We start from the raw sequence: 12,786 nt of genomic DNA, 5'->3' as shown, positions 1-12,786 counted from the left end.
GGGGTATTGAAGGGATGAAAGACTTGAAGAGGTTAGGATCATTAAAACTGATTGGACATGGAGGTAAGAGGAATGGCAGAGTCCCCCAAAACACCAAAGTTGCCAACAGGGGAGGCCAACGTCATACTCTAGTCAGAAAGTCCTGTCAGAATGAAAAGCAGGGTTTTTTTGGGGGGGGGGCGGGTTGGGGGATTTTTTTTGGTGGGGGGAACAAGGAGAACAAGTTAAATTCACTCTATTTTGACATACTTTCGACATAGCTTGAGGTAGGACATTCCAGTGGCAATATCCTATGGCCAGTTTAATGTACAGACAATGGAAAGAAGGCAGTTTCCTCCTGTATAAAATAAGGGAAGACTGTTGGACTAGAGGGAGCAAAATCCCTTCCAACTCTTAGATGTATGATTCTATGAAGTTTGGATGAGGTCAGAACTAGAAATGTAGATTTGAGAGATGGGAGCAATGAGATTATTCAGGCAGAGGGTACAGAAAAGAGAATCTTAAGCAACACCCACTTTAATGGGATGGACAAAGACAAGCAGACAAAAATGATCTTTTAAAGAAATAGGAAGAGAAAGAACCACCAGGAAAGTGTAGTATCCCAAAAGCCAAGAAAAAGGAACTATTCAAGGTATAAAGAAATCACAACTGCTACACAGAGGTCAAGGAGGTTGAAGATGAGTAACTGACTGAGTCAGACTACAGGGATATGATGAGAATCATGTCTACACTACTTTTTTCCTCACCCAAAGAAATTTAGCCATGACCAATGAGAAGAAATGGGATGATGGATCAATGAGGTAGATTAGTCAAGGGAATCTTTTAAACAGTAGGGAAGGAATCAGTAAGGAAAATTACAGGTTGGTAGAGATTAATTGCCCTACCTAGACAAGAGGGAAAAAAAATCAAAAGGATTATATAAGTTTTGCAGTGTAGTTGAAGGAACTGGCATCAGATTGCCTCACAATCCACAATTAGCTAATTCTGTGCCTAAGGCAAAAATATAAAACTATCAACCCCCTTCATAATGGGAGGAGGGGGTAGGGTAGCACATGCTTGAGAAGGCAGGATTGTTTTGTTTTTTCTACATCTCTGATCTTGGCTAAATTCAGCAAGTATCTCAGCTTCGTGTTTGTTATAGCCCTGAATTATTTAGTAACAGAAAGACCCAGTTCAAGTGATGCAATACAGACTTTCAGAGTGACAAAAGCAGGCAAGATTTTGTACCTGTTCTGCTGAGCAACCCAAGTGAGGGTAACAGGAGATTTCAAGTAGAATAAGCCAGATGTTTCTCCTCACCAAGATAGAGGATTATCAGTTCAAGAGTGACAAGGGGTTAAGAGATTCTAGAGCGAATTTTTAAATTTCCCAAATTTTTTTTTGTCAAAACTTTAGATTTCATTGATGAAGGGTAGTCAACCAAAGTATAACTGCTAGAATTATCACAGACATTGAGTAGATCAAGTGACTTGCCCAAGGTCCTGACTCCAAAGCAGGATCCCAATCATCTAGACCTCATCCTACTTATCACAGACTAAGGAAAAAAGGGTTTGTGGACAGTCATTTCAAACATACGTTACTTCACACAAAAAACTTTTTTTAAAAAAAATAATAACTTTCTTGTAAGTAAACATGTAGACCTGAATACCCCACTGATGGACTAGGACTTATAATGCATGAGATGGGCACCACTTGCAGCGAAAAGATCCTGTGTTCCCCACCCATTCCTACTCTTCTAGTCTTAGCCATCACAGGATTAAGAACTATTTTCAAATGGAGTGCATGGAATATGCACCCATCACATCCAAATTGTGTAACCAGAATACCATACTACTCCTCTTTAGTTTCTTTAAAGGGCTGAATAGTAATACAACTATCTCCCTATCATACATTTCCCTTTGCTCTATTCACTTCTAACTACAGACACAATCAACAATTGGCTCTAAGAGAATGAATGGTTCCTTCACCAAAGGAGTAGGAAGGAAAATCCAAGGTGAGGGCCACAAGGAAGGGCATGTTCATACTTGCGGAAGAATAGGCTAAGAAACAGAAAGTATTCTGAAGCAGAGGAGTTAACCATCTCATTAGCTGACCCACTCACTGACTTATAGGATAGGACTACGCCTGGCATTTCAGACTATGTGGACTCCCACCCACTTTCCCAGCCTTATTTCATGCTACTGACCCTTCAGAAACAATATTCTAGCCCAACCCACTTATTAGACATTCCCCAAATCACTCTCTTATCTCCTTTCTACTCATCTCCATTAGCACAAGCCATTTTTTGTCTCTATACCAATCTGGGTACATTTTTTCTAGTAGAATTAAGCTCCTTAATGGCAAGGATTTGTGTATAAGTGTTCACTTAGCACAGGAGTTCTTAACCTTATACTGTGTCATGAACCCCTTTTGGCAGTCTGATGAAGTCTAGCCTATAAATATCTCAGGAGGTTTGTAGCTTACATTCATAATTGAAAGAAATACTAAATTTTAGTTAAGACTTTCATAAAAATAAAGACAAATATTTGCCTAAGATGGATGGATTCTCCTGAAATCTATCCATGGCCTCAGAGGTTAAAAACCTGAGTCTTCATATTAGACTATAAAGTTCCTTCATTCAGGGAAGGGATTGTTTCTGATTTTGTCTTTATAGCCCCAATGCCAAGCAAGGTTCCCAGTATGTACAGGGAAGGTATTTAAATGTTTGTTAAATAGAAAGGGGGGGAGGGTGATGGCAGCTGGGTAGCTCAGTGGATTGAGAGTCAGGCCTAGAGATGGGAGGTCCTAGGTTCAAATCTGGCCTCAGCCACTCCCCAGCTGTGTGACCCTGGGCAAGTCACTTGACCCCCATTGCCCACCCTTACCACTCTTCTACCTGGGAGCCAATACAGTATTGACTCCAAGATGGAAGGTAACGGTTTTAGATAGATAGATAGATAGATAGATAGGTAGATAGATAGATAGATAGATAGATCAATCAGACCATGTGCTAACTGTAACATAAGGGAAAAGATGAAAAATTATGCCAAAGACAAAAACTTCAAAAAGTGCATCTGTATAAGAATCATGGATGAGGAAAAGTCACTTTAAAAAAGCAAAATATGGGTATTTATCCATTCTATCCAATCCTCCACAATTTATAATGAAATCTGATAATGATGAGTTCTTAGATTTATATTATATCATGGATTAAGGAAATTCAGAGCTTTATCATTCCTCTTACCTGATGTACAAACACATCTTCTTTAGTATCATTTCTGTAGGGAAAGGAAGGGGGAAAAAAATCTCACAATTAAAAAGTAATTACTAAGCATAGATTTTTAAAAATTTTAGGTTGCCTTAATAAAGAACAAGGAACCTAACCCCTACCCCAGAAAATAACTTAAGAAAATAAACCTAATATCTCCTCATGAGGTAAAGGATTATAGAAAGATTTCTAAAGCCCCCTTGGAAATCACTATAACTCCACAAATCCAAATTCTTAAAAGATTCTTCATGCTAACATTTCTTTAACACCATAAGACTGCTCCAAATGTCAACACTGACACCCTTTTTGATCCACTGTACAATCAATGGAACAAGATCCAGCTTAAAAACACTTAACACACACAACCACCTCTTCTCCCTTCACTTTCCACCCCACGTGGTATGTAACCAGAGCCCTAGTCTGTTCTCTCAGCAAAGGCAGAGACTGTCAAAAGGACAGGGCACAGCTGTGAGCTAGGCTCTCCTTACACTGATGTTCAAAACAGCCCCCCAAAATAAGGAGGGAGGTGGGAAACCACAGGAAAAATGTCAAAATATATTCTCACTGCTATTCCAAGTATTCCCAAATGCCTTTCCAATTCATATGGGAAACAACCTAGCTTACCAAGATACTATACTTATATTGAATCTACACCTGGGTTTTAATTCTAACTCTGCCATTTTAAGTTTTATGATTTTAAGTTATCTGTGCCACTCTCCATTTCCTTATATATAAACTGAGGGAGTTGAACTGGGTAATTTCTATCTTTCCAGCTCAAAATGTATTCTTGTTTTATATTTTAAAAGTTTTCCTTACAGGGACTACTTTTAAGGATTAAATTTATTCTTCATTCTTTTAGGAAACAATAATTAAAAACACTGACCAACAGTTTTTTTTATAGTACTCAAAAACCTTGTTATTAATTAATAAGCCTAAAATAAAAAACATCTGATAAAACCACTTGTGGTACCACAGAAGCCACTGTAAAATTAAAATACATACCGATTGATAAAACCATATCCGTTTCTGACGTTGAACCATTTGACTGTGCCAAGGACTTTCGTGGCTAAAGATTAAAGATAATTAAGTTAGTTGATAGCCTACAAATAATAAGGATTTCCATTAAGGCAGATCTAAGCATTATTCAAAACCTAATAAATCCATAGAACACTACCAGTTTAAATAAAAAAGATATTAGGCAGAAAATGAGCAAGAGAATGAAAATAGGCAGGCCTTGCCTCTTGGTATAAAATAGAAGTATTTGCTCAACAGAAAGATTTCTAGATTATGGTAGTAATTTTAAAAATAATATGGAAAAGTGCTCTTTAATTATGTTTATTTAGTATGAGAGTACACAAAGCTAAAACAGATAAGATGAACTAGCCAGACCTATCTTTTCTCATTTTGATATACAATTAATGCATTATAGCATCCCCATTTTCATGGCAGAACAACCAAGGTACAATAATAAGGAGAGCTCTATCCAAATAAAGGAGTACTCACACTACTGAACCAAGAGCAGAAATGAGGTTGCCCTGGTATGGTCCTGGTACCCAAACCACAAAACTCAAGACTGAACCCACTTTTATATTCACTTCTGTAGCCAACTGAAGTCAAAATCAATTTTCCTTCTAAATTCTCTAAACTCTCAAACTTGCCACCTTCTCCCCTACTCTATGATCCTCCCCCACCTCTAACTACAGGGCTTTTTACCAAGCTTTAGGTAGCTTATCATACTGAAGTGAGAGAACCTGCCTTCCAAAACATTCACTTTCTTCTATTTTGCTTTATTCACTCCTACAGCTCAGGGCTTTTATAGGAACTTTAAGTCAACTCGGCATTCCACCAAAAATCTGACCCTCTGAGAAATTTGTATTTTAATTAAAACTTCAAAAAATTTGTACTAATTCAGAGGATACATCAGAATACACCATTTTTCAGAAGCATAGACACAAGCTTACCTAAAAAGTGCCAATATAAGAGGTGAAACTATCACCAATCTTTGAATATCTAAATCACTAGAGAGAATTATCCTTTTAAAGGACAAGGAAGTTTGAGGTATCAAAGCAGAGCAACTCTACAACTGACACATGGCTAATTCACTTACTTCCTCAGAGAAAAGTTATAGTTGCTAAACACTAAGTTGTAAATTCAGGCTCTAGTACTAAATACTCTAATTTCCTTAAAATTTGCATCAGTTATATTTTATTCTGGGGTTGATGATAAAGCCCTAATGCTTTTGCAGCTCTATTCTTGGCTGCCCACAAGAAGATTAAGCAACACTAAGTGGGAAGACTTTTTAAGTTTGCCTCCTGTTCCAAATAAAGGGATCATTTTGCCTCTAGTCTCCTACATGATGCTTCTGACCTAACCTAAAAAGATAGTTTAAGGAAAGGTGGGTTCCGCCCCCAAGTTTTTCTGCTGGCAAAAAAGGTTGATTTATACCTGGTATAAAATCATTCTATAATCCTCAATATAAACAAGCAATAAATAGGTCAACTGAAAAGTCTGGAAATTTCATTTAAGTGAGATGTTGATTAAAAGAATCGGAACAGAACATTTTCTCTAAGCTATTAAAGTCACAGCTTTAACAAAATGAACTTTTGGGGGGCTCTCACTTTAGTTAAATCCTATCCGGGATAATGTTGGAATGTAACAAGCTTAGAAATCCACACTAGTTTGAGTACGTACTATGTAACAAAGATCTATGTTGCCTTTTTATAATGAACCTAAAAAGCAAAAATCCCACAGAATCAGAGGGAGGTTCATTTTTGAATGACATAAATCCAATGTCTTAGATTAAATGTATCTATTAACCATACCAAGTCTACAATAACAGATTTAGAATTGTCTGGTTATTAATAACCCCTTCCTTCATCTATGTGACTGGGAGGAAAAGTATAAAAAGGAAGCATCAGTCTATTAAGTAGGGTTAGGAGTTAGAAGACAACAAAATATACCACTTAGTCTGAATCCATCCAAGCAGTTTTTAAACCTATTTTCTCAAATATAGTAAAGCAGTACCTAATTAATCCTTATCATTCAGATTTTCAATTTGAAGGCAGATGACAAGTACGATCATGTTTAACAATCTTTGTCTTGTTTTTTCATACTTTCTCCTTTGCTAGTAGTTATTACTTAAAAGGCTAGATTAGAAACATATAATTTCATATAAACTATATTCTAAAATGTACTTCTCTCTTAGTATATTTTGAATTGTAGTTATGGGTTTATTTTATCCCTCTAAGTTAAGAGATATAACAGCATGGAACTTAAGCTCCATCTATCACAGTACTATCAGAATACAGAGGAAAAAAGGTACAGACTGCTACGGAAAAAAAAACTGTAGGTTCAACTTTTTTTTCACCCTAAACCTAACCCATTCTCCACTTAATACAAATACAAACCTTCCCCATGCCATTCTGGGAAAATGATCTTCACATACAACCTCCCCCTCCCCCCCATAGTGTCTGGGTGCATATATGCAGGATTTCCACGTTGATGATTTCACTCACATTTTCCCCCTAAAAAGTTTTGTTTATCAAATCTAAGTAGAGAATGAGAAGCCAATGGGGGTTAAGCAAAATATTCATCTAAAAAATTCCTAAGAGTTACTGCCATGGGATACTTTCTTCCAAGTAATCTCTCAATAAGATAAGTTTTAAAGACAAATAGCATCAGGATCTTTTTTTGCATTTGCAAATGGATGTGCCTTTCTTAATCAAGCTCATTTCTTAAGCAGAACAGATGTTCACAGGATGCTGTGAATGAAATTTTGGGGGGAGGAGTTAAGACTGGCCACTTTTCCTTTACTCTCTGGGTTTTCACCAGTTTCACCCTACCAAGCCCCATTCCTTCCCTCTCCTCCTTCCACCCCCCCAACTCCCCGATAATGGCTCTAAAAGCCAGGTCAAAAAAGTAAGTATCAGGGGAGTGGCATATGTTTTTCTACATAGGCATCTCACACCCACATACGAACTTTTGAGTTTAAAAGAGTGAATGACAGCACATCTACACACCCTTTAGTCATCTTATTCGCCGCCCACACGCAAGCATACACACCTGATTACAGTCTGGTTCTTGCCTTCCCTAAACACGGTCAACAGGGTGTAACTCAAATCGAGGGGAGGAGGGGAGGAACACCATGTGGCCAAACCTTTAAGGGTTTTCTATCCCTGTCCAACAGACAGATTTCACCTTTTTCCTGCCAACAGTTCCAGGTTAAAGCCGATTACAATCCACAGTAACAAGATTTTATGTCGGAGCAAGTTGTAAGCATGTGCTGGTACTAAAGTCGAGGAGCCAAGGGGGGAGGGGAGCAGAAAGCCCAATTTAACGGGGTTAGCAGTGTGGGATTCTCCCTTTGGGGGAGGGGTAAGAAGAGATGAGGGGAAAGGCTTGTGTCAGCGGGTTTGGAAGGATTCGCCAGAGAAAAGCAACACCCCTTTGTCAGTAAGATGCGTGGCTCAAACGAGGAGCAATGGCGTCTACCCCACGAGGAAATGGGCATCCAGGGCAGGGCATATGCACCTTGCCACGGGAAAGGCGCCCACCACCTTTCACAGAATCCTCCGTTTTCTCACGTATAAACACGCTCCGTCTTCCCTACGGGAATGTGAACTTGAATTCCCTTCCGTATCCTTTACCTTCCTTAAAACTCCCTCCTCGAAACCTCCCAAATACTTTTCCCACCTCGCTGAGACGGGAGGGGAGGGAAATGCACCCTCTTCGGGTAGGAGGAAAAGAAGGTGGGGTGCAGGCAAGACTCGGTCCCAGGAGAGGAAGAACTGGAATAATTTGGGTGGAGGTGGAGGGGCCGCACGTGGACGGCTCGGCGTGTGCTCACCTGAAGAGAGCTGGGGGGAGGGCGATGGCCAGGTTCAAGGTGAGGAGGACGGACGCCGGTCAACCACGCACACACTCGCTCACGCTCACACGTGCGCACACTCACACGCGCGGAGCCCGGCTTGCTAGCACGTGCTTGCAGCTCTGGACTCCTCCAGACCCCCCCCCACACACACACACACATACACGCGCGTAGTTTGCGCTCCCCGAGGGCAGCCACGGCCCCAGTTCCCAGCACCCGGGGAGAAGGGAGGGGGGCTCACCGAGAACTTTCTTTTCCTGGTCTTCTGTGGTTGCGGAGGCGGCGGCCGGGGCGGGGGCCGGAGTGGCTGCCGCGTCGCCACTGGGGTTGTTTCCCTGGACGGTGGCAGAAGCGGCGGCCGGGGGGGCGCCACTGCTCACTGGGCTCTTGGGCGCGGAGTCCGGGGCCGCGGCCGCCGCCGCCGCCGCCGCCGCCGGGGCCTGGGGCTGGGGGGTGGTCTCTGCCGCCTCACTCATGCCGCCTCCGGGCTCGTTCGTTCCTCTCCCCTCGGCCACCCTAGGCGGTTGGTCGGCGGTTAGTGGTGGTGGTGGCGGGGCCGGCGCTACCGCGGCTGCTGTTGTAGGCGCCGGTGGAGGCGGCCCAGGTCTTGGGGAGGGGGCCGGTATCGCGTCAGGGGTGGACGCGGGGATGTTTTCAGCGGCGGCTCTAGCTGTCGGGGCGGCGCGCGCACTCGATCTTACTGCCCGGAAAATGGCCCGCACAAGTTTTTCTAGGTGCCCTGGAAGGGGAGGGGAGGGGGAAGGAGGGGGAAGAGGCGGGGCGGACCGGGCAGGGCGGGGTGGGGTGGGGGTTATTGTGGGAGGAGGGAAGGGAAGCTCAGGCCCCTTAGCTGGCAGCCTTGGTGAGGCTTCATTAGCATTTAAAGGGACAGTCGAGGGCCCTTTGGGAAGAACCGCTTCCCTCCGGGGTGGGATTCTTAACTTGGAGTTCTAAGCCTTGGTCAAGGTTGCCCCCCAACCCCGGGGCTTCACGTCTCCTCTTCTAGAGTAGACTCCGAGAGTACGGAGAAGTTCGAAGAGCTAGAGGACCTGAAGTCCCTAGAGCTGAAAGGGAGGGACCCGAAATCGTTTGGTTGGGGTGGGGGGGAGGAATCCGAAGTGTTTAGAACTGGGAAGCAAGGGAACCTCCGAGTTCATCTATTCTATTCCAAACTCCCATCTTTTTTGATTTTGGAAAGAAGAAACTGAGTTCCTGAGAATGATTTGACCGAAGTGTTTAATAACAGAATTAGAATGCAAAAGGTTACCTCTCCGTATGGGTCCACTTGTCTCCTACTTCATTACTGGAAGTGAGGAGGAAGAAGATTGACCATCCTTGTACTCAAGACCCCAGCACCCCTGACACACAGACTGTTTCGGTTAACTTGTTTTCTGACAGGTCCTCACATGATCTGGTTTCATGGAATCTTAGCGTTAGGTAGTTTGAAGTAAGCTACTTTCATGGAAGCCTCAGTGATTCTGGAGTGCGGGGGATTTTGGTTCAAATTCCCTCCTTACACTTGCTACCTGCATGACCTTGAGCAAGTCATTTAAGTCTTCTGTTAAATGAGAGAACCGGACTAGAAGGCTTCTGAGGTCCCTGCCAGCTTAAAATCTAATGATCCTAAATGGAGTAGAGGTTATTCCTCCTATGACTTCATCAATGGTAAGAAGACATTTCAAACCTATCAGGATACATCAGACCCAAATCTCCACACACACACAAACACACTGATACCATTGCTGTGTGGTAGGCTACAGTATTCTCTTTGCTAGATCTAATTCCTTGGGATTTGGATTCAGATTATTCGATTCCATTCATCTATTAATCACTTGATAAATGTTGGGATACAAATACAATTAATGGAACAAGCCTCACAAGATTATCATGCATGGAACAACAATTTGTGGGATAGTGAGAAAGATTCGGGAGCACTAGCTCTGAGTTAATAAAGGATTTAATCCTTGGGGAATCCTAGCCCCAGAAATAAAAAGTAAGACAAGCTCTCCTACTACATATTGCAACCCCAACTCTGGATTCGTAGAGGAAAATCTCAAATCTTGGGACTTTTTTGATGCCTGTCTATGGTTTCCTAAAAATGGATTATAAAGGTGCAAAATAGATCGGGTATAAGAAGACAGCTATTTTTTTTCTCCACAGCAAAAAGAAATGCTTAAAACACAAAAGTCTGCATTAGCAAAGCATGAAACAATAAATCACAACTCCTTTTGCACCATTCTGGCAGGTTAATACTTAAAAATTTTGAAACATGAAACACTTGGGATACCCAGCTAAGCAAACATTTCACTTTCACCTTGGATCTGCAAGGTCTGAGCAACTCACTTCTGGTGGACCACAGCATGGCTTGGGCTCACCTTCCTGTCATCCATCATCCTCTCCAAGAAGCATTATTGTAACTGCAGGAAGCAACTGGACAATCAGCATTGAGACCCAAGAGCTCCTACTGACTTCCTAAACTCCCAAGGTTGCTGTGGAGGGAAAGGGAGAACATCTAAGTCTGAATCACTTTTAAGTCATCTGTCCTCAGAGAAAATAAAAACAAAAGAGGAGTCATTTAAGTACTGAAGGTCTAGGCTCAAGTTCATTCATTAGGGAAAACATGTTCTCACTGCCATATGTGCACCGCTACCACTGTGCATTCCTCCTCCCTTTCCTCCCACCCTTTGGCTGGAAGTGTTATTTGACAGATAACAAAAAGACTTTTTATTTTAAAGTCAGCTTTGTAAGCTACCGTTCCTGAACTCGTGACCTATTCTTCCAGTTCTGGAATTTTTTGAGGAGACACAAGGTAACCAGAAACCTCTGGTTTTATGTATCCATTAGTGAAGGATTGACACCTTTGTCTCATCCCTCACAGAGCCAAAGCACATGCTCCAGTGGGATTACTCCTGTCTTCATGGAATATAATTAAATGGTAAATTGCAATTCAAGTGTTATAGGTATTCAGAGAAGAAACCAGAGCTATAAGAACCAGAAATCAGAGGAAAGCACACTGGGAAAGGCCTTGAAGAATGCTTAGCATTTGTTCAGGAATGAGGGGAAAGTATTAAATCAGAAGACCTCAAAAATATCCTCAGTTCTGCCACTTATTAAGCCTGTTAACCAGAAATAAATCACTCTATCATCCTGAACTTCAGTTTACTCATCTGTAAAATGGGGATAATAATTATACCACCTGGGTGGCAGGCTCTTATGCTCTTTAAAAGTGTTATATAAATGTGGGTTGTAGGTTGTTGAGCAGTTTGAAAAAGAGGGAGGGAGTGTAATATGATCTAAGGCACAGAGGGAGGAGTAAGCATGACTTGTTTGTAGGACAGTGAAGAAACTTGCCTGGGGGAGGGGAAGGAAAAAAGAGAAACATGTTGAACACTAATAAGAAACAAAGTTGAATTGATAGAGTAAGATACCTCAAAAGGCCAAGGAAAAGAATTTTTACTTGATGAAATGAATTGCCTCCAAGTCTTATTAAAGACCTGTAGTGTAGAGAGAATTGTACTAGGTCTTAGGGAGATAAAGTTTAGGTAAGGTAAAAACCAGTCCCTGCCTTCAGAAAGATTACAGTCTTAGAAGGGGGATAAAACACCCATATAGATGGACATAATATACAATCAGGTGATGATAATAAGGAGTTACAAAACAAAGTGCTACATGAGGTCTGAGACAAAAGGTTTTAATGACCAGAGAAAGCTCCATGTGGAATTGATCATTTGAAAATATTAGAGATCATTAGAAATTGTAAATAAAAATACTTTCCAAACTAGCCACCATCATTAAATCCAGACAGAAACCTATCTATTTTTTTGTAATTAATTTTGGAAACCAACTAGAGACCTTGATGCCTTCTCTAGTTACTTTGATTCATTTGTCCAAAACAAAACTAATTCACACCTTTGTTCCATTTTACTACTCTCATATAGCTTTGCCTCCAGTGCCATTTTGGTAATAGAAGAAATTGCTTCCAGTGGACAATAGAATTTACTAGCCATAAAAGATAGGGGAGAGGAGCAGGTAGCTGGCTCAGTAGAAAGAGCTCCAGGTCAGAGATTCAAATTTAACTCTTAGAACAGATTCTAAGAAAGAAGGTAAGGTTGTTTGTTTTGTTTTAAGACAAGAGAGAGAAGTAGAAAGCCCATCCATCTTTATCTTCAACTGCATTTTTCCACTTTACCCAAGAAAAAATGCTAAAATATTTTAATTAAAGGTCTTCTACCAGACTTCAAAAGACTTGGGTCCTTTGAAATGATAAATTTCCCCCAATCAATCAGCTTTTATTAAGGTATACCATGAGCCAGGCAATGTAGTAAACTTTAGGGAGATAAGACAAGTGAGTAATTTGAAATAGTCCCTGTCCTTAAGAAATTTACATTTTGGACTTAAGGGAGAGAATCAGTTATGTGTATATGTATGTGTGTATGTGTGTATGTGTGTATATATATATATATATATATATATATATATATAATGGATACAAAGTGGTTTGGGAACTGTGTAATAGTACTAAATAGCCTAATGGCTTGCCTTCATCATGAGTCCATTGACTCTGACTATATTGGAGCTATCCTAGTCTTTTCTACTCTTTCCTGACTTCTACCTATTCTAAGATAACCAAAGCTGGGGGCAGCTGGGTAGCTCAGTGGATTGAGGGCCAGGC

General features: G+C 41.2%; 1 protein-coding gene across 1 annotated transcript in view; it reads right to left on the bottom strand.

Moving 5' to 3' along the window:
* LOC123250044 (Y-box-binding protein 3-like) overlaps nucleotides 1–8,844 on the bottom strand; it is a 29,219-nt gene extending 20,375 nt beyond the window's left edge. The window contains exons 1-3 of the mRNA XM_044679085.1: nucleotides 8,356–8,844; nucleotides 4,250–4,313; nucleotides 3,224–3,257 (exon numbers count right to left, since the gene is read on the bottom strand). Of these exons, the coding sequence (XP_044535020.1) occupies nucleotides 3,224–3,257; nucleotides 4,250–4,313; nucleotides 8,356–8,590 (333 nt within the window). The 5' untranslated portion in view covers nucleotides 8,591–8,844. The remainder of the gene's footprint in view (nucleotides 1–3,223; nucleotides 3,258–4,249; nucleotides 4,314–8,355) is intronic.
* Nucleotides 8,845–12,786: the final 3,942 nt, after the last annotated feature.

The sequence above is a fragment of the Gracilinanus agilis genome, chromosome 5, assembly GCF_016433145.1.
Source record: "Gracilinanus agilis isolate LMUSP501 chromosome 5, AgileGrace, whole genome shotgun sequence".
Lineage (NCBI taxonomy): Eukaryota > Metazoa > Chordata > Mammalia > Didelphimorphia > Didelphidae > Gracilinanus > Gracilinanus agilis.
This window is presented reverse-complemented; position numbering and strand designations above follow the sequence as displayed.